The sequence below is a fragment of the Rhinatrema bivittatum genome, chromosome 2, assembly GCF_901001135.1.
Source record: "Rhinatrema bivittatum chromosome 2, aRhiBiv1.1, whole genome shotgun sequence".
Lineage (NCBI taxonomy): Eukaryota > Metazoa > Chordata > Amphibia > Gymnophiona > Rhinatrematidae > Rhinatrema > Rhinatrema bivittatum.
Genome location: NC_042616.1, coordinates 683,032,769 through 683,053,275, shown reverse-complemented (window position 1 = coordinate 683,053,275; position 20,507 = coordinate 683,032,769). Strand labels below are relative to the sequence as shown.

Below are 20,507 nucleotides of genomic sequence, written 5' to 3'. Positions count from 1 at the left end.
CCAACTTTTCCTTTGGGGCAGGCCATCCCAGAAGTGCTCACTATTGGCTCAGCACTACATGGTTCCCTGCATGCTTGCACTGGTCTTGCTTTTTTTGTCAGTGGGAGGGCTTTTGGTCTTCTAGGGCTTGGTGTAATATTTGCCGTTTCATAGGTAAGGTTGCTGTTTTTGGAGTCCTGTGTATTAATACTGCTGTGCTATAGTAAGTTTGCTACATATGTGCTGAATATTTTTTGTTGTTGCAGGATTTTGTAGTATTTCACAATGTGCCAGGCAGTGGAAGGAGTCTGTGTTTCTTTTACTTGGATGACACCAGAAATTTTTTGTATGATGACGTTTAGAAGAAAATATCCTGCTCTGCCTCCAATATTATAGGGGTGTATGGCTGGAGGTGTTTCTGTCAACAGAGAGTATATATTTACAGAGCTGGAGGTGCAGGATTTCTATTGGGTTTGTCTTGCACATATCATGAAAAGAATGAGCCTAACTCTTAAAAACCAGGGATGGTTGGGTATGATCACAGTCTCTCAGATTTACTGCAAGTGCTTTTCTGAATACTTGCTTTGTGCTAAGCGGCTTCTTTCTGAAGCTTGTATGGTGTAATATGTACAGGCAACATGTCAAAGTGAGCTTGGATAACTTTTTAATTAGGTGAGTGGTGCACAAACAATTGGGGCTGTATCTTTAAGCCATATTTTCTTGATCTCTGATTACATCTCATCATACTTGATCTTCTCTCTCTATCCATACATAGTACAGAATATTCATTTAATACTGACATTTCTAGTAGTAATGCTGTTTTTATTGTTTTTCCCCTTTACCTACTATGTCAGCTTTCTAGCATCAAACATTTTATTAGTTCATCTGGGCATGAATAATTATACTGTATGATTATGTGAAGGATGTATGTACGAAAGAATGACATTAACTGTAAATGTAATTTAAGAAATTGGCAATGGGAGCTGGAGGCAGAGGTAGGGGAGGAGCTTGGTTGGGCTCCCCCCATCCAAAAAGGCATTTCACTGCCCCTGCAATAAATCAACTTAGCTAGAAGTTGTTGGTACAAAGAACAAGTTAGAAGACATAATATTGTGGAACTATAGCTAACTTTTAGATGTAACATTTCCAAATGGGGTAACCTGCATGGAGCGGCAGTTATTACCCTTAACAGAAGGCATGGGAGCATGGGGGGTAAGTGTAGCAGCTACCACTCCCTGCAAGGATTAGTAATTGCTACACTTAACAGAAGGCAGGGGAGAAGGGGGTAACCTGCACAGAGCAGCAGTTACCACCCAAGCAATATGCTGGGCAGACCAAATGAACCATTTGGGTCTTTATCTGTCATCATTTACTATGTTACCATGTTACATGTTGATCTAGGTTGTTGACTTACTAATGCTATGTCACTTTGTAAAGTTAGTTACAGAAAAGTGATACATTGAATGGATACACTGGAAGGAATATTGAATCTATATGTTAGAGATACAGTTATTTAGGATAATGTTAGTCCATTTGAATGCAGGGTTTCAGGGCTCTGTCCTGGACCCTCCTTTCTTCTCTCTGATTTCCTCCCATGCAAGCTAATGCAATAAGACACGCATTAAAAGGGGGTGCTCGTATTGAGTGCCCAATTTCCTAAGACATGCACAGCTACCTCTGCTGTGCACCTGATGTTATATTTTAATGAGCTGCTGCATTAAAAAGGACGCACTAGGAAAGAATTATTCGTCCTTAGCGCTCAAATGCTTCAGGTGCCCAGGAGACGTGACTGTGTGCCCTCAATTGCAATGGGCACTCAATACGAGAGTCCATTTTATCCCACTTCAGGTCTATTTCTGGACACCAAACACATACACAAAATAGCGAGGGGCGAAATCAACCTGAAGTGTGTCGATTGTGCGTGTATATTATGTGTCCAGAATTTGTTTTTTTCATCAAGCTGTTAACTTTTTACTTTTATTTTTAAACACCGCAAGCAGTAGGTGTTTATGAATAAAGGTAACATAGAAATGATGGCAAAATAGGCCGGTCAGATCCAAGATGGCGTCAATGTGAGAGGACGCAGAGTTTGGAGCTCCCGTGATTGAGTCTTGTGAAAGTTACCTTACAGTTGTTGAGCGGAATAAATGCCATGCCTCACACGAAGAGAAAAGGCAGGATAAGAGAGACTTCCTCGGGTGCCACAAATCTTCCTTTGGTACAGATTACGATAGTGGGGTTCTATCCTCAGGCAGGAAGAACTCCAGAGAGTCCCGTGCTTGTGATGTGCGGCAAGCAGACGGCATCACCTACGGGTGAAATAACTTTGAATCCTGGAGCGCCGCTCACTCCCTCCCCCCCAGCAAGGACAGGAGTGACAAACCCAGAACCACTCCTGCAACGGATGGCATTGGTTGGTGTGAGCACACCCGAGGTGGGTTTAGCTGGGGAGATCGAAGCCCTTACTATGACGGGTGGATCGAGGACTTCCACCCCGGTGGGGGGAGGGCTACTCTCCGAAAGCGATCGAGCTGAAGGAGGAGATGAGACTGTCCTGAGGATTCCATCGGAGTTATCTAGAGTCCCTGAGGACTTAAATATTGAGATGCACTCGATATCTTTTCCTTCACTAAAGCCTTTGGAAAAGCCTAAGAATATAACAGTAGAATATTTATGCTTCGCCATTTCTACTTTGCAGAACTCTTTAATGTCCATAACAGATGCATTAAAAGGCACACAAGATTTGTTTGTTAATTTAAAATTAGTTACCACTGGGCAAGTGGAGAAAATAGTACAAGTGGAAGAAAAAATGGAAACAATAAATTCAGTTCAAAATGCTATTATAAAAGGTGAAATGGCACTAAGCAGAAGAGTTGACATTTTAGAAAACAAATCTTGAAGCACTAATATTAGAATATTAAACTTTCCAAAATGTACACTGATTTCCACAAAGGAACAGTTTAAACATTATTTAAAGGAAATGTTAAAGATACCAATTGAAGAACAACCGACTCTGAATAAAGTTTCTTTTGTATCTGGACTTAAAGAAAGAATGGAAAATCAGATGGAAACCAGGGAAAACATTCTGAATATCACGGAATTTCTGGAAATGTCTCAGGACTTTCAAGTGGAAGGAAGAGGAACGCTACTTGTTAAATTCATGTTACCTTTGGAAAGAGACATTTATTATTAAAAATTTTCTGCAAAACCGTACTGCCCTCTACCTTAACCAGAAAATCTGGATATACCCAGATGTTTCTAAGGAAACTCAAAGGACTTACAAGTTAGAGTACATGGAGCTCAAGTAACACTGAGATTTCCGTGTAAATTTGTACTGAGAGTTGAAGGAAATAGATACGTCTTTTATGACCCAGAACAACTGGAAAACTTTATACACTTACATCCATGGATTTAGATAAAGGATAGGATAAAAATATTCAGCAGCTTAAAATGTTTAACTGCCTTACTCTCTGATATTTTGGTAACAATTGAATTGAATTGATATTGCTCTAGGTTAACCCTTGAATCTCCCCCATTAGTATATAAGTAATATTTAGGCAGAATTTTGGTTTAAGACTAAAGAAGTTAGTTTATTAAATTGTGTGAAATTGTTTGTGTTTATGCTTTAATGGCACTTGCTTGAAGCTTGTAATATTTGAAATTACTACGCCTATATTTCAATGGCATTTATTTAATGTCTGTAATACTGAAAATTGAAAATGAAAAAAAAAAAAAAGAAATGATGGCAGAATAGAATCAATGGTCCATCCAGTCTGCCCAGCAAGCCTCCCAAGGTAGTATTTGCTGCACTGTGCAGGTTATCCCCATGTATTAGTCAGTGCTGCTTTACGTGCTTTGCTTATGGACTTGGCCATAGAAGCAGTCCTGTGTTTTCTCCTTAATATCTCCGCATCGGTCAAGGCTCGTGTTAGTTGTCTCTGAATCCAAATTCCTCTTTCCAGCCACCCTCTATTCCCCTCCATCGAAGCAGCTGCATCAAAAGCATCAAAGGGTATTGGTTAAGGATAGTCGTCCATGCCTTCTGTTAAGAGTAGTAACTGCTGCTCTGTGCAGGTTACCCCCATGCTTATCAGCTCCCCAGACCATAAAAGTCTGGGCCCTTGTTGGTTGCTGTCTAAATCACACAGGACACTATTTTTTTAATTTTTCCTGAGCCCTTGACGCGTGGATTGATTTAAAGCCAGCACCGGAGCTGGAGTTACATTTTCTGCATTAAAAAGTGCATGTTAGGCGCCCAGTGATTTTCTGCATCGGGGGTAATAACTAATAGCCTCATCTACATTGAATTTACATGTGATGAGTGCTATCAGGTACACAGTTGTTTGGGTGAGCATTTTGGATGGCTAATCTTCTTATTGCATCTAGTCTAGCACGTCCAAAACGTGTGTTCAACCGCACATAAACCTCTGCGCTAGGCTGCGCATACTTTATTGCATTAGCCCCATGGTGTTCAATGCCATCTCTATGCTTATGGTTCCCACATTTACCTCTCTATACCAGAGATTTCATCAGGAATCTGTTCCAGATCTCAGCCTGCTTGTCTGACATTTCTGCTTGGAAATCCCATTGCCACCTTAAATTCAACATAGCCAAGACAGAACTCCTTATCTTTTGCCCCAAATCCACTTCCCATCTTCCGCCTTTATTTGTGTGGATAACAGTCACCCTTCCTCCCAGTTCTCTTAGCCTGTTACCTTAAGGTCATCTTTAATTCCTCTCTCTTCGTCTCAACACATATCCAAAATGCTCCTAAAAGGTGTAGTATCTTTATCTAAAACATCACCAAAATATGTCTCTTCCTTTCTGAACACACTATCAGAAACCTTACCCATTCTCTCATCACTCCCACTTAGACTATTGAAACCTATTCCTCACAGATCTCCCACTGAACTCTCTCTTTCCACTACGATCTATCCAAAGTTCAGCTTTGCAACTTATCTTTCACAAAGGTTGCTACACCTATTGCATATAACCTCTCTTTTCAAGTAACTGAATTGACTCCCTATCCATTTCCACATACAGTTCAAGCTCCTCCTACTCACAAGAGCCTTCACTATGCAGTTTCTCACTACCTCTCCTCTCCTATCTCTCATTACACCCCTCCTCATGAACTCCACTCAGCAGGCAAGTTACTCCTATGTCCTTCTCCTCTACCATCTCTGCTTTCCCCCTATTCACACTGTATGCTTGGAATTATTTTCCCAAGTTGGTGCATCATGCTCTCTCTCTTGCCGCCTTCAAATCCAGTCTAAAAATCCATCTTTATAAGGCTGCTTTTAAATAACTCTTGATTGTCCCACTTACAGCCTTATTGATTTTAACCATTTTCTTAATAAATGCAATTTGCAAAGTCTCTTCTGCCCTGTATGTAGTCTTGGTTAGAGTGTAAGCTCCACTGAGAAGGTACCGTTTCTTATGTGTTTTTGTACAGCTTTAAGGCTGGATTTTAAAAAGGTTACATGTGCCGGGCCTATTTTAAAAAGGCTTGGTGACATGTGTAAGTCCTGAGGCTTGCAAAAAGGGGCGGGAAGGGGGCATGGCGGGGCCAGAGGCCTTCGACACAGCGGCCATTGCCACTGTGTCAGAGGATTGTGTGCCAGCAGGCTGCCGGTAGGCGCAAACGGTAAGACGAGTCAGGGGGGGATTAGAGTAGAGTTGGGGGGGGGGAGGTTAGGGGAAGGGTGGGAATGTCAGGCTAGGAGGAAGGGAATGGGGGAAGGCAGCACACCAAGCCCGCGCCAAGCCATACTGCCTTCCCCCGTTCCCTCCCAGGCCGCTTCGAAATCGGAGCAGCCTCGGAGGGAACTTCCCTACCACCCACTCCACCTTCCCTTCCCTTCCCCTACCTCCCCCGCCCTTTCCCCCCTACCTTTTTCTTATTTTTTCTTCTGTTTCAAAACTTACTTCAGCCCTAGGGCTGAAGTAAGCTGCGCGCACCGGCCAACTGCCAGTGCCCGATCCCCGTACAGCAGGAGCCTCTGGCCCTGCCTCCGCCCCGGACCGCCCCTTTTTGCAAGCCCCGGGACTTACACGCGTCCCGGGGCTTTACGTGTGTCGCCGGGCCTTTTGAAAATAGGTCCGGTGAGCGTAAGCCACTCTACACGCGTAAATCCTTGAAAATCCAGCCCAATATGTTTAACCATCTGAAACAGTCCATTATTTTTTTGGAAAAACTTTTTTTGACTTTTGTATTTAAAAATCAAAAACAGTATTTATCTTTAACTGTGATATTATCTCCAAATGTGAGAGAGGCTGAATTCAGCTTCATGCAATGAAACCATTCATAATATCAGCCAGCTTGACATTGGCTGTGTTTCGACATCTTCTTCAGGGGCTTCCAAATGCTGACATTTCTTCCTCATAAACTGCCAAAATATAAACTAACTATTGATATTTTCAGAAAATATATTGAATATAAAAAATGTATTACTGCTGTGTATTCACATACTTCAGACTACAAATTAACTGAACCTGCAAGCTAGCACAACACCACAAGCATCACATTTAGAAGTGACAACGTCAGCAAGTGACCAATCATATTGAAGGAAAATAAAAAAAAGAATTGTCCAATCAAAGCAAAGCTTTTCAAAGACTAAATGTCTAATCCCAGTGTAGAACTCCAGTCCCAAAGACTGCATTCACAAATGAAGGCAAATTGATGCTAAATCGATGTAAATCAATCTATGGTTTTGTTCATCCGGCCTGGTTGTATAGAGTCCAACAAAAAGCTCCAGCATTGTGCAATGATTGTGAGGCTCATGCTGCAGCGGGATTGATGCAGCCTAGTAGGTGAATCTACTTGGCCCCTACTGACAGCTGGCAAATACACCCTGGTCTGGGACAAGTGGGAGCTTCACCTGAACCAGCCCCGTTCCCCGCAGCTTGAATCCTTGGGTGCCAGGGACTGGTAGGACTTAGGTGGGTTCCGAAGGTGGTTCAAGAGAGAGTCCAGAGATGGGCCAAAAGTCAGGGTAAGCTGCAGGCAAGGTCAGGTCTAGTTGATAGACAAGAGAGTAGTAAATGTCCATAGCAGAGGTTAGATCCAAGTGAGCAGGCAGAAGGATGGAAGGGTATGAAGCAAGGATGAGGGGAGGCTGGACAAGACAGGCTTGGATGAGGCAAGGCTGAATGAGACTTGGGTGAGGCAAGGCTGGGACCGGAGCAACACACTCTGTTCTTGGCAAGGGACCAGTTGCTGAGCCAATAGCTGGAAACGTCACTGGGGTTTAAATACCCAACCATGCTGTCAAGAAGGTGCGCCACAGCCTCTGTTCTTGCCAAGAGACCTATATCAAATGTGCACAGTTGCATGTATGCGAATCTAGAAAGCGCCTGGCCGGGAGCAATGGTGGCATCAAAGAGGCATCATCGACGTCATCTTGGGTGTGTGTGGCCAGTTGTGGCATTCCCCTGGCTGGCCAAACATAAAATGATGTTCTTTGAAAAGTAATTTAAATTGAATATCTCCTCCATGCACAGTGTTAGGGTTTTGAGGTGTTTGAGTGGATTCTTGTGTACTGTGGCAGATGACCACACCCACAGGGAGAGGAGCCCCGTGGGGAGCCACAGTACTGGGCTAGACTCAAGACACACAAACACTGAATTGTCTTTTATTATACAGCAGATGTAAGCCACTAGAGGTGGCAGTAGTGAGCAGGTTCTGATGTAGGAGTCCAGGGACCCTCGGCAGAGGGGCCCTTCTCACCAAGCTGGTATTGGGAGAGTCTGGCAAGGGTTCCCAGCACAGCAAAGCTGTAGATGAGATAGACTGAGAATTAGATTACTCACTAGATGGTAGCTGTGATGTAGAAGGTTTCCACCAGGCAGAAGTAGATGTTTCCAGGCACTGAGGCAGGGAGAGCAGGCCCTTGAGGAGCGAGTACCTGATCCCAGTATGGCACCTGAAAGAAGAGGAAGGGCCCCCGAGGAGTGGGTACCCAGGTTAGTAGTTACCCCGAAGGGCAGAGAGAGAGAGAGCTTCAGGCGGCAGCACGGAAGCAGCAGAGCAGCGTAGACCGGAGGAGTCCAATCCAAACTCCAGTCGTATCCGGTCGTTGCTAACTCGGTTAGCTAGCAAGTGAGGGCAGGCTAAATACCTGTACGTTGTGACGTCACTCGAGGAGGACCCCCCCCCGAGGTTCGCGCCATAGCTAGAATAAAGATGTGGGTAGCGCGTGCACCCTAGTAGGGCCTTGGGAGGAACATGGTGGGAGGCAATGCCATAGCCATTCCGGGGACGCAGGAGAGGGCGGCTTGCAGACGCGGCAGTAGCCATTTTCCCAAGGTAAGCGGGAGGAGCCGAGAACAAGGTGAGGCATACGGGGCAAAGCCGTCTGAGACCGACGGACGCAACACACAGATTGTATCACAGAGTCAATAACACTCACCATAATGATTCAAATGAATGACCATACAATATACAGTGGTTCACTATAGCTGCTTGCTTGTGCCTTCTAAATTTTCAAACAGCTGCAGTGTATAACTGGTCCCCCCATTTGTTACTTTATCCATCACCAAGGGGTGGTACAGGTCCGGGATCAGTATGGATGGGGAGGAAGAATAATCTTCCGGGGCCCCTGGCATTTCTATCCACTCTTCACTCTTGATGCTCACACTGGAGGTAGAGGACCTCAAATAGGTGCCAAACAGTCCAGAGAAGGAGCAATGAAGGCAGTATGGCTGGATATTCACACCAATGTCCAGCCATACTATTCAACCACTAAAAAGGGTAGGAAAATCAGGAAAACATACTCTGGAGTTCAAGAATGATGTTCAAATAAAATAGTCTTTACTGTAACTTAAAAAGGATAATCCAGGTCACAATACCAAAAATCAAGTATAGCATCAAAAATGTAATAGCAATGAAGATTATTGTCAATTTGTCCATCTTAGGTATTACTTCCCTTCTCACATCTCTTGCACTATTATCCATGAAGAAAAATTCCACTTGCAATGTGGGAAAACTGGAATGAGGTTCTAGCATAAAGTCAAATCACCAAATAGAAAAAAATGCCCAAGCACAAAAACTGCAGGACAACTGTCCCCACATACAAAAGTGTCCAATTTCAGTAGGTCCAAGTTTTAATTTTTCTTCAAACTATCACATGATCTCAATGGGGTATAGCCGTTTTGAGTCCTTGTATCAAAAAGTATCACAATCTTCTTACCCCTTGCTTCTTCAGGTCCCTCAATAACCAGATCCTTGTCCCAATCCTCTGGGATACCAGGGGTACACCCTTCCCTTCAAAATGGTCAAGTCAAAGTCCAAAATATCTTTCATCTAAAGCTCCTTCAATATCAAAATGCAAAAGTGATGAGCAAAGATACATCCAAAAGGTACTCAGCTATTGTCCTTTGAGACCCTGTAGAAAGCCCCAATCTCCACTTTCCTCCTTATGGATCTTGAGGGGATCCAAAGCTCTGTAAAATAGTGGAAATCCTGAAGGGATCACTTACTCTCCTTTCCTATGACATTCAAACCACTGCTTCCTTGAGAATCTGGGGAAATCTCTATCTCTAGCCTTCTACCCTCTCTCAGCTCCTCCTTTCCACTGATGTTCTGAGCATGCTCCTGGGAAATAATACCCCAGATGCCATACCCCCCAAAAAAGTGGGGTTATCACACAGGGAAAGCCTCCTACAGCTACTAAATATCCAAATTACAAGGGAAATATTAGTAATGGCTTGAACCACCATCACAGTTCCTCCCATGGTCTTATTTTCAATAGTGTTTCAGTTCTTCCAGTGTACAAAAGAGGGCAATCACATTTTATCACTTAGACTACATTCGCAGAATTAGTCAGTATAGGATTTCAGTTTAATTTCAAATTTTGTGATCGGGTGTATCCAAACTGATCCAGATACAGTGGTGTCACATAAATCACAATTATGACATGGAAAATGACCACATGATCTTTCGTTTGGCTCATTTCCTGTCAGCTGAGGTAATACGGCTTTAACAATCCAATCTCGTACACTAGCATCCCATGCATACGCTATTAGGAGAGGACTGGAAAAAAATTGAATGAAGGGCAAGAACATATCAATGCTGTTTTATACTCTTTGCTATAATGCTTGATTTACTGTAATGTTAGAGTACACATACATTCTGCTCCTGTTTTTGATTTTTAAATACAAAAGCAAAAAATGTTTTCTCAAAAAAAAAAAAAAAAAGAATGGACTGAGAACGAAGATTAAACATATGAGCGTTAAGGAGACAGTAACAGAAAACCTTTTGGTCAACGCTGTTGCAATGCTCCCATAGTAAGCTCAATTATTTGAAGGTCTCCTTGTGAAATATATGTGTTATGATTATGGAAGAATGTGAACCCTGGGCTGAGATATGAGAGGTGTCACCGCCCACAGGGAGGAGTCCTGTGAGCCTCACCATCAACAGGCGCAGTCTCAGTGGCATGGGACACAGCTAGAAGTAGAGACTTTATTATAAATGGAGAAAACAATAATGTCCACAGAATAGCAGATGTAGTAATACTGTGCTGAGCAATGGGGAGTGCCCAGAGTGAGACCACAAATGAGAAGATCCGGTAGTGGCCCACAGAGCGGGTTACGCCGGGAATCCCCTCCGACGAGTGAAGGCACCTCAGCAATACAGGTCCGGTAGTGGCGGAACCCAGAAGTGGCTCCCATAGTTGGTGTGCAGATATTCTGTAGTGCAGGAAAGCTGAATGACTTGTACTGAAGGAAGGCAGTAGTGGCCCAGGGTACGGGGTACACCGCGTGGAATCCTCAGTACAGTCCGGGTAGTAGAAGTCAGTAGAGGTACTCACAGAAGATGGTTCTTGGAGCGAGAGAGAGAGAGAGACCTGAGAAGCAGGGCTGTAGCAGTCAGGCAGGTAGACCCTCCGAGGAGCGGATAGCCGGGAATGAAGGAGAGCCCCCAAGGAGCGGGTACTCAGAGTGTCCAGATGCCAAGACCAAGTCAGGAACAGGAAGTCCTTGAAGAGGAGAATTCAGCAAGATGGAACTCCTTGCTAACTCAAGGAAGGCAAGGGCTGGTTGGATTAAATATGCAAGCGGGTTGACGTCATCGAGAGGGGATGCCCCCGAGGTTCCCACCATGACATCTTCAAAAGAGGCCCTTGCACACGCCTAGCTGATTCCGGGTCCAAGATGGCGGTCGGCAGCGCTCTCGCTGTCCCAGGAACGCCGGAGAGGTCGGCGGGAATTGGCAGAGGCCGCCATTCTTTCCAGACTTGATGGAGCGGGGAAAAAAGAGGTGAGCATGAGAGGTCGCAGCCGTCTGCGACCGACAGGCGTAACAATATGTTCCTGTGGTTTCCCTGGTGATTCTATGTAATTTACGTTACACGAGTTAAGAAACCTAGGTTTTGAGTCCTTTCTTGTCATTTCCCAAGTGAGTAATCATTTTAACTTTAGAAGTCTTACGATTCTGGATTGTTTTAAATTTTCCTTTAATTATCTGGATCATAAAGTCATTGACACAGTGATCTGGTTCTAAAAAGTACTCCCACACAGAGGTGTTGCCTTGATCATCTCTGTGGTGATTAATCTCATGTCTGTGTGAATTTACTCTTGCCTTTAATGTGTGATATGTATTACCAATGTAGCATGCTTTTTCACCTTTTTTGCTCTGAATGATATACATTACATTAGAGGAGGAGCATGACTAGGATCCTCTTATATTGAATGTTTTTCTCATGTGAGTGTTTGTTTGGTCCTGTGATATGTGTTGGAATAGTCTGCAGCATAGTACATGGCAGAGATAGGTGCCATTTTGTTTCTTTTGGAGTTTCTGTTAGAAACTTGCTGTTTACACATTTTTGCTTCAAATTAGGAGGTTGGCAGAAGGCTAGAACTGGCAGAGCCGGGAATATTTCTTTCAGTGACTCATTCTCCAGCAGTAGTGGCTGTAGATCTTTTCATGCTTCTTCTTAATTTTTCCAGCTCTGTGTTGTATGTAACTACAAGGGGTACTTGCTCTGTGGTTTTCTTTCCTTTGCACTGCAGTAGATTTATTCTGGATTTTTTAAAATGAAGGATTAAGGCAGGATTTTGAGGTATTCAGCCCTGTCTCTTGGGTCAGAGTATATATGGTTGTGCTGTAGGCGAGGTCTTCTTTTAACAGTTACAATAAATATTTAAGCAGATGTATGAAGGGTTCTGAAGAGTACCACAGTTCCTATTTTTTGGCCAAAAGCTTGCCATTGTGAAGGGTGAGAGGGATAAAAAAATAAGGGGCAAAGAAAAGAATGATCTGGGTAGTCATGAATGAAGGCCTCTGTAGGTGTGGAAACCAAGAGCAGTAGGAGGCAGGCAACCAGGCCCAAAATATTGTAAAGATTTCAGTGAATCTCAGTTGTTTGTTCTAAAAGATCAGCAATGCAAAATAATCGAGGGAAGGGGGTTACTTTAGGGATTTTCTGCTTCGTACTGGAATCATTTTTGTAAAGCACAAACATTAAAGTGGTGTACCTAGTAATATCTGATGAGGCATTGGTGTCTTCCACGGGGACAGGTTTTTCAGTAGCCTAACGAGGTGGAAGGTCCATGTAGCTAATTACCCGCAAAGAATAAGCTTTTTTTTTTCTCCCTTGAGCTCGGCTTGGCCTTTCTTGGCTGTGGCTAGACATGCCCATCTAGTTTCACCAGGCAGATACATTTACCCAGCCAGGCCATTTTACCCAGGTGCCTTTTAAAATTGCCCTCCCTAAGGTAGTATTGTAGAGCATGGTGCTAGTATTCAATGTTTGCACATCTTCCTTTATCCCTGCTCCTGAATCCATATTATCATAGCAGTGGAACAGAAACAACAGAGAGGACAATTTTCAAAACAGTTTACCTGGGTGAAAAAGCTCATCTAAACACTGACCTTCCATAGCAGGTGTACTTTTAGCCGGACTGTGAGGAGGCATTGCCAGAGGTGGGTGTGTGTATCGGGGAGGGGGAGGAGAACCTCACATGCACATGACATTTTCTCAAGGAGGTGCACTGGTTCTCCCCCTCTCAGCTGCCTGCACAAAAGAGCAGGCACAAAGAATGCGGGTGCTTTTTGCCTGTGAAATTTATGCAACTTTTCGAAAGGGGAATAAAATGTAAAGCGCGTGTGTTAAAAATACCTGCACAGCTTGCAATCGTATCGCTTATTTGAAAATTGTCCCCCCCCCCAAAAAAAAACAAACAAACAAAATTTGCCAGATTTTGGCAAGACTTTGCTAATTTGTAGCCCCCTTGATCCATAAAGGAAAAATTGTAAAAGCCCTGAGCGCAGCGAAGCCGGGAGATACCTCGCGCCAGCTCGCACTGTGCAGATTATAAAATGTGCCCGAGTACATCCTTATCTCCTGGTACACGCCTAAATGGGAAAGGCAAAAAAAGGGGTGTGGGCGGGCCATTGGGTATGCGACGGGAAATGTGCCCGTATTTACCCGCACAAGCGCGTGCCGAGGGTCCCCTACTGCGTAACTTTACTTTTGCTATGGATGGCGTGTAAGTAATGAAACCAAAAAATCAAGGCTAGTTAGTGGGCTTTTTAAGGGTTGTAGTTAAAGGGTAAAAGGGAGGCATATTAACTAGGGGGGGGGGGGGGTGGTTAGGAAGTCCTATCCGTTACCTGGGTGAACTGGGAATGGACTGGGGAAACTGGTAATTGTGTCAGCGCACGTATCTAATAAAATCCCTCCACTTACGCAGTAGAGCTGGCATTTCTGTGCACATGCGTCCATATTTATTTTATTATTTATTTATTTACGGATTTTTTATATACCGGGGCAAGTGAATCACATCACCTCGGTTTACATATAACATATAAAACTGCACATACATGTACACTCATACAGTCCATTTTATAACACGCATGTATATCCGTGCATATGTTATAAAATGGCCGCGTCTCTTCTAGAGTGTTTTTGTATTTGAAGAGATAAGTGCATGCTCTAATTTAGGACATTTTGAAAACTAAATGAAACGTGATAATGTTATTAAGCAATGTAAGAATTTTAAAAGGTGTTTTTTTTCCTGTGATGGCAACTTAAATGGCTGAGCGCCACAAGAAATTAAAAGCTAAATATTTTTGTGGGTGCGCTGTCTGAGGTTTTCTCTTTTTTTAAATTGCTAAAAATCGTTACAGAGATAAAAGTCCTTAAAGAGAAGAAGTTTCTTAATTCTGGTGGTTTACTTCATATCATATGCGGCATAGAAAAAGAATTAGATGAGAAACAAGATATGACATATACATTGTTATAATAAAAGCTTTTAAAATAAATATAGAAAAATTTAAAAAATTTGGTGAATGGTATAAGAGATGGGTTTTTTGGGATAATTTTCAAACCAACTTCTGTGCATAAATTTGCTTTGAAAATTGGTGTAACTTATGCATGTATTTGCTATCAGATTTATGTAAACTGTGACAAAATTACCTCATAATACCTATATTTGATGAAAGTACTCCATTAATTATATGTGTATATGTGTGTCTGTGTGTATTAGGTCTCACCAACACATACTCGACCTGTGGGGGTTGGAGAACAAAGGCAGCCAACACACACCGTTCTGTCATCTCCACCCAGAGCTGGGATAGGGCTGAGGTATGAGACTATTGGGAAAGCTATGCGATAGACAGCATGACCTAATAATAATTCATGCAAACCGGCAGACACTGTGTGTATCAGTGCAATATTTTCCCCCACAAATTGAAAGAAATATTGGGGGGGGTTTTCAGGGGGAGTTGCATGTTTTTCTTACCTTCTTTCTTCCTAGATTTCTCTCTATTTATTTCATGTATGTATTTTGGGATTTATAAATCGCCTTGTTCCCATTGGACTACAAGACAATGTACAATGAAACAGAATATAATATAATTATGTAACAGTTCAAATATACTATATAATTACATTAAGCAAAGCCTTAAGAAAAAATGAAGTTTTGAAATGTAGTATAATCTACTTCCAATCTGAGATTATTTGATCATGCATACCACAAAGCGGGTCTGATGGATGGAAGAACCCTGTGCTTAGTTTCCATTAAACATGCCCTTGGACCCTGTGTTGAGGACTAGGAATGGGATATGCTTATGTTTATTTTATTGCTTTAGATTTTATTTCAGAATTATTACTATTGGTTTAGATTGTATTTCATAATAACAGAAAAAAGAGCCCGGAATCTCATTCCAGCACAAATAGTAACACCAAAAAGAAAATCCCCAAACCACCAACAGATTTATGTATTCATCTTGCAAATGTTGATTAATGAGCGCATCAGTAAGCCTGACAGCGTGCCCCTGCACTCAACGGGCCGCCCAGACAGCGCCATCATTTGTGATAATCTTTTTTTGTTTGTTTTTCTTATAATGCATTTAAAAATTCAAATCTAACTAATTCCTAGTGATCATTTGCTTAAATTCTTTCTATGTTTACTGATTCAAGTGGATTCTTGATATATGTGTGAAAAATTCAATAAATAAAAATTAAAAAAAATCCCATGCCCTTGAAATAGCCAGTAATGCTTGCTATGAGGACTGGAAGACCCAAATGGGCTAATGCCAAGAAATAACTTTTGCTAAATACAATGGAGCCTGGTCATGCTGAATGCAGAAAACTATAAAGAACAACTTGAATACCAGTATGTAAGTGACAGCCAGCCAGTAGATTATCTTAAGCACTGGCTGTATATGATCATACGTTTTACAGTTAATAATCAAATGAGCAGCTATGTTTTGAATAATCTGAAGTCTGTGAATTTGATATTTAGGCAGGCCAATCAATAAAGAATTGCAATAATCAATAAGACGGTTACCTTTAAACAGCCATGCAAGCACACATGTACACGATTATACCGGCTCGCACTAATGGATGCAGCCAATTTATAACATGTGCGCATGATATAAAATAGGCTGTACACACATACATGTACGCATAATTGTTTATGGACGTGCGCAACTGCATGCAAATAACACATCTTCCACATAAGTGGGGGATTCTCCGATGCAATTACCGTTTTCTCCAGTCCATTCCCAGTTCACCCAGTTAAAGGACAGGACTACCTAACCCACCCTACTTAATAAGCCTCCTTTTTACCCCATTCCTTAAAACCTTGCTAACTAGCCTCATTTTTTTTTTTTGTTTTATTAGTTACACACCATCCATAGCCATCCATAACATAGCCATCCATAACCATCCATAACACATCACAATGACACAAGCCAAAGACACAAACCAAGGATTCCTCATAACATTCAGCCATTAATCATGCCATTTGTACATAGCAGTTAATTTAATTTATCTGTATACCGTTAACCGTTTATTCTTTCCTATCTCTTCCTCCTTCTCCAAGTTCTTCTACCCTCGTTATTTGTAACTATTCCTTCGGTCACAACAGTTCCTAGTTGATGTATTTAATGCACTCCCGTTTCATGTAAACCAGCAAGATATGTTCTCATGATTGCCGGTATATAAAAACCTTAAATAAATAAATAAATAAAAATAGCCAAAGTAAAGTTACATGGATAAGGACTCCGGTGTATTGGTGCACATAAATACTTATGAGTTTTTTTCACTCATATTTTCTGCAACGTCTATGACCCGCCTATTTCTTGTAAAAAAAAAAAAAAAAATGTGTGCCCATACCGGGAGATATGTGTACGCTTGTGTACTTTTTAAAATCCACGCAGCACGTGCTTGCCAGACTTTTGCACATATATCCTGGCTTCGGCATGCGTATGGCTTTTAAAATTTACCTTTAAGTGTTGTGATCAGCAACTGACTAAAGTGCAAATGTCACCTTTATCCAGATATGGAAGGAGATATCATACAGTATTTTCCACAGATGGGAAAAACAAGTTTTTACTATGACACAAATGTTTTCATATTGTTAAAGCTGAATCAAATCAAACTCCAAATATTTTTTCTTCAGTGTTTGGAGTGATGAAATATGATTCAATTTGGACTTGGGGATTATCCAATTGCCAATGCAGCCTTTTTAAATATAAAAGTTCGGTCTTATGATTTAGTTTCAGCTTATTAGATCTGCATTCTATTTGGATCCAATATTTTAAAAAGTGCAGCCATGAAAAAAGATGGGAAAAACATTTTGGATAAATTTGTCAGTAACTCATTTGGCTAATGTGTGGCTTAGAGAATAAAACTTATGTCTAAGATGAGTTGCCTTCAGAGTTCCTCCCATGTCCATTTCTTATTTAATGTGCACAAACAATTTGGGCCGGATTTTATAAATTAGCGTGATCGTGTACTTTTGTTCGCGCACGCGGGATTTTAATAGATACGCGTGTAGTCGCGCGTATCCATTAAAATCCGGGGTCGGCGAGCGCAAGGCTGCCCAAAATCGGCAGCCTGCACGCGCTGAGCCGCGCAGCCTGCCTCCGTTCCCTCCGAGGCCGCTCCGAAATCGGATCAGCCTCGGAGGGAACTTTCCTTCCAACCCCCCGCACCTTCCCTTCCCTTCCCCTACCTAACCCACCCCCCCCGGCCCTATCTAAACCCCTCCCCCACCTTTGTCAGCAAAGTTACGTCTGCTGGAAGCAGGCGTAACTTTGCGCGCGCCGGCCAGCTGCCCCGCTCCGAGTTCCGGTCCCGGGGGCTGGTCCGGAGGCCGCGGCCACGCCCCCGGAACGCCCCCGGGCCGAAACGCCGTGTCACGTGCGACACGCCCCCAAAACGCCGTTTCACTGCCGGCACGCCCCCCGACATGCCCCTCCATGCAAGCCCCGGGATTTACACGCGTCCCGGGGCTTGCGCGCAGGGGGGGTTTGGGGTAGGTTTTCGGGGGGTATGCGCGTATCCCTTTGAAAATCTACCCGTTTCCTTCTAACTTCATCCAAAAGAAAAGATAGCAAGGGGGAGATGAACTAGTATTAAATTATATGAAGGACAAGAAATCAGTTCCACAGTAAGGGGTAGATTTTTTTAAAAATACGCGGGCGCGCACATAGATGTGCGATTTTATAACATTCGCGCACCAGCACGCGCATGTTATAAAATCTTGGGCGGCGCGCACAAGGGGGGGGGGGTAGAATTTGTTAAGTTTCGCACAGCAACACATCGTGGCCTTCCCCTGTTCCCTCCCAGTCTGCTCCAATTAAAGCGCAGACTGGGAGGGCACTTCCCTACCACCTACCCAATCCTCCCTTCTCCTTCCCCTTTCCTCCCCACCTCCTAAATGTTACCTACCTTTGGGGTTTTTTTGTTTTTTAAGTTGCTGCTCCTCTGGAGCAGAAGCAGCTTGCGCACACCAGCTAACTGCTGGCGTGCGCTTTCCCAGCACAGTGTCAGATGGCCGCTGTACTGGTGCCTCCAGCCCTGCCTCTCCCTGCCCCCCAGGACCGTCCCTTTTCTTTGGCCTGGCTCTTGTGCACGTAAAGAGGGTTACACACACGGCCGTGCCCCTTTTAAAAAGTGCACGGCGCACACACGGCCCAACCGCGCATGTAACCCCCGTTTTTTTTACGCATGCAGGCCATTTAAAATTGGGCCGTAAGTATTCCACATTCCATGTCATGGATGGTCAATTTGCTCACAAATCTGTAGTCTGAAAAATAGATTTGCCATATAGGGTCAGACCAAAGGTCCATCAAACCCAGAATCCTGTTTTCAATAGTGAACAATCCAGGTCACAAGTACCTGGCGGGATCCCAAAGGGTTGATAGATTTCATGCTGCTTATCCCAGGGATAAGCAGTAGATTTCCCCTAATTCACCTTAATGGTTTGAGGACTTTTCTTCCAGGAGCTTGTCCAAACCTTTTTTTAAACACAGTTACATTAGTTTTCATTACATCCTCCAGCAACGAATTCCAGAGTTTAATTATGCGTTGATTAAATTTTCCTAATTGTCTTAAATGTATCACCTAGTATCTCCATTGAATATCGCCTGAGTACTTTTTGAAAGAGCACAAAGTGGAGTGGATTTGAGTGGGTAAACACATTCCACTCACTCATTCTTTTATAGATCCAAAGGAGTTTCCCATTCCTTAGAAACCTGCTGGATAAGACAAACAAAATGGCAATTCATATTCTTAAAATGTGGAAAATGTATTTAAAATTTCTTGTCAATCGCTTCTGCAATTCTAAGATAAAACTGTCTGAAGCACTGTTCAAGAAAACATGTATAAATGACATAAATCAAAATACTAACAAATTATCAAATTATAAAAAACTTCAGAAACAAAACTAAAAGCTCAAATTCCATACTACAAGGAGAAAATCTAAAATTGAATTCAACCCAAATATACACTTTAAATCTGCCCAACTTACATTTGGCGTTGGTACATACATTACTTCAGGCAAATATGTTTCTTTATGTGATTTGGGAGAAACCAGAAACAATGTCTCTCATGCTATTTTTACTTTGTTGTTTTTAATTTATTTATTCAATTTTATTTTCCACTAAATCATAAAAAAATATGCATAGGGTGGAGCACAAAATTAACAAATCAATGGTAAACAAAATTACAGTGAAAGATGACCATATCATATCTATAAACCAGAAAATTTCAATATCTAATGCATTTTATTATATTCTGTTTATATTTTATCATGAGTTTCGTTGGAATGGTGATATAAAAAATACAAAATAATTAAAGGGGGAACCCTTTAATGCACTATTCAGTCAAAATTAAATATCCTATGGCACTTTTTGAATGAGGTAGGGTACTGTACACAGATCACATTTTTATGTTTAAAAAAGCCCTATTGAGCCCTATTGAGCATGTTAATTCCTCAAATCTGACAATGACTGCACAGTACAGAGATGATAGGTGAATTGAGCACAACTTCCGCAAAAGGAAAAACGAAAAATGTGTCCACATGAAACAGCCTGTTAAAGAGGCCTATCAGTTTCAGCCAAATTATTAAAGTGAAGAACAGAACACTCATTTCAGACATAACTCCTAAGGCTAGAATCCAGCACCTGTATGAATATAGGCCCCTCCTCCCACTCGTTTTTGAATCCCCTGTCTGACACAGATTGCGTCTGCTACCAGATAGAGCACTTCGGTATGAGCCGAGGCTGCCTGCCAGCCAATGTTTTTTTAGATATTCCCATTAGGGATGTGAATCGTTTTAGGACGATTAAAATTATCGTCCGATAATTTTAATATCGTCTTAAACCGTTATGGAACACAATACAATAGAGATTCTAACGATTTATCGTTATAAATCGTTAGAATCGTGAGCCGGCACACTAAAACCCCCTAAAACCCACCCCCGACCCTTTAAATTAAATCCCCCACCCTCCCGAACCCCCCCCCCAAATGACTTAAATAACCTGCGGGTCCAGCGGCGGTCCGGAACGGCAGCGGTCCGGAACGGGCTCCTGCTACTGAATCTTGTTGTCTTCAGCCGGCGCCATTTTCCAAAATGGCGCCGAAAAATGGCGGCGGCCATAGACGAACACGATTGGACGGCAGGAGGTCCTTCCGGACCCCCGCTGGACTTTTGGCAAGTCTTGTGGGGTCAGGAGGCCCCCCCCAAGCTGGCCAAAAGTTCCTGGAGGTCCAGCGGGGGTCAGGGAGTGATTT

The 20,507-nt window shown here is 42.7% G+C and overlaps 1 protein-coding gene across 2 annotated transcripts in view; it reads left to right on the top strand.

The window, feature by feature from the left end:
* Positions 1–20,507, top strand: part of ZNF704 (zinc finger protein 704) — a 390,701-nt gene that overhangs the window by 353,832 nt on the left and 16,362 nt on the right. The window contains exon 9 of one of the 2 annotated variants that reach the window (XR_003854854.1): positions 14,467–14,559. Coding sequence is in view for 1 of the 2 variants with exons in the window: in XM_029591538.1 (XP_029447398.1) it covers positions 14,467–14,564 (98 nt within the window). In the remaining variant the exon portion in view is untranslated. Of the gene's footprint in view, positions 1–14,466; positions 14,565–20,507 lie in introns of those variants that run through there. The other variant, XM_029591538.1, reaches the window with a different exon arrangement.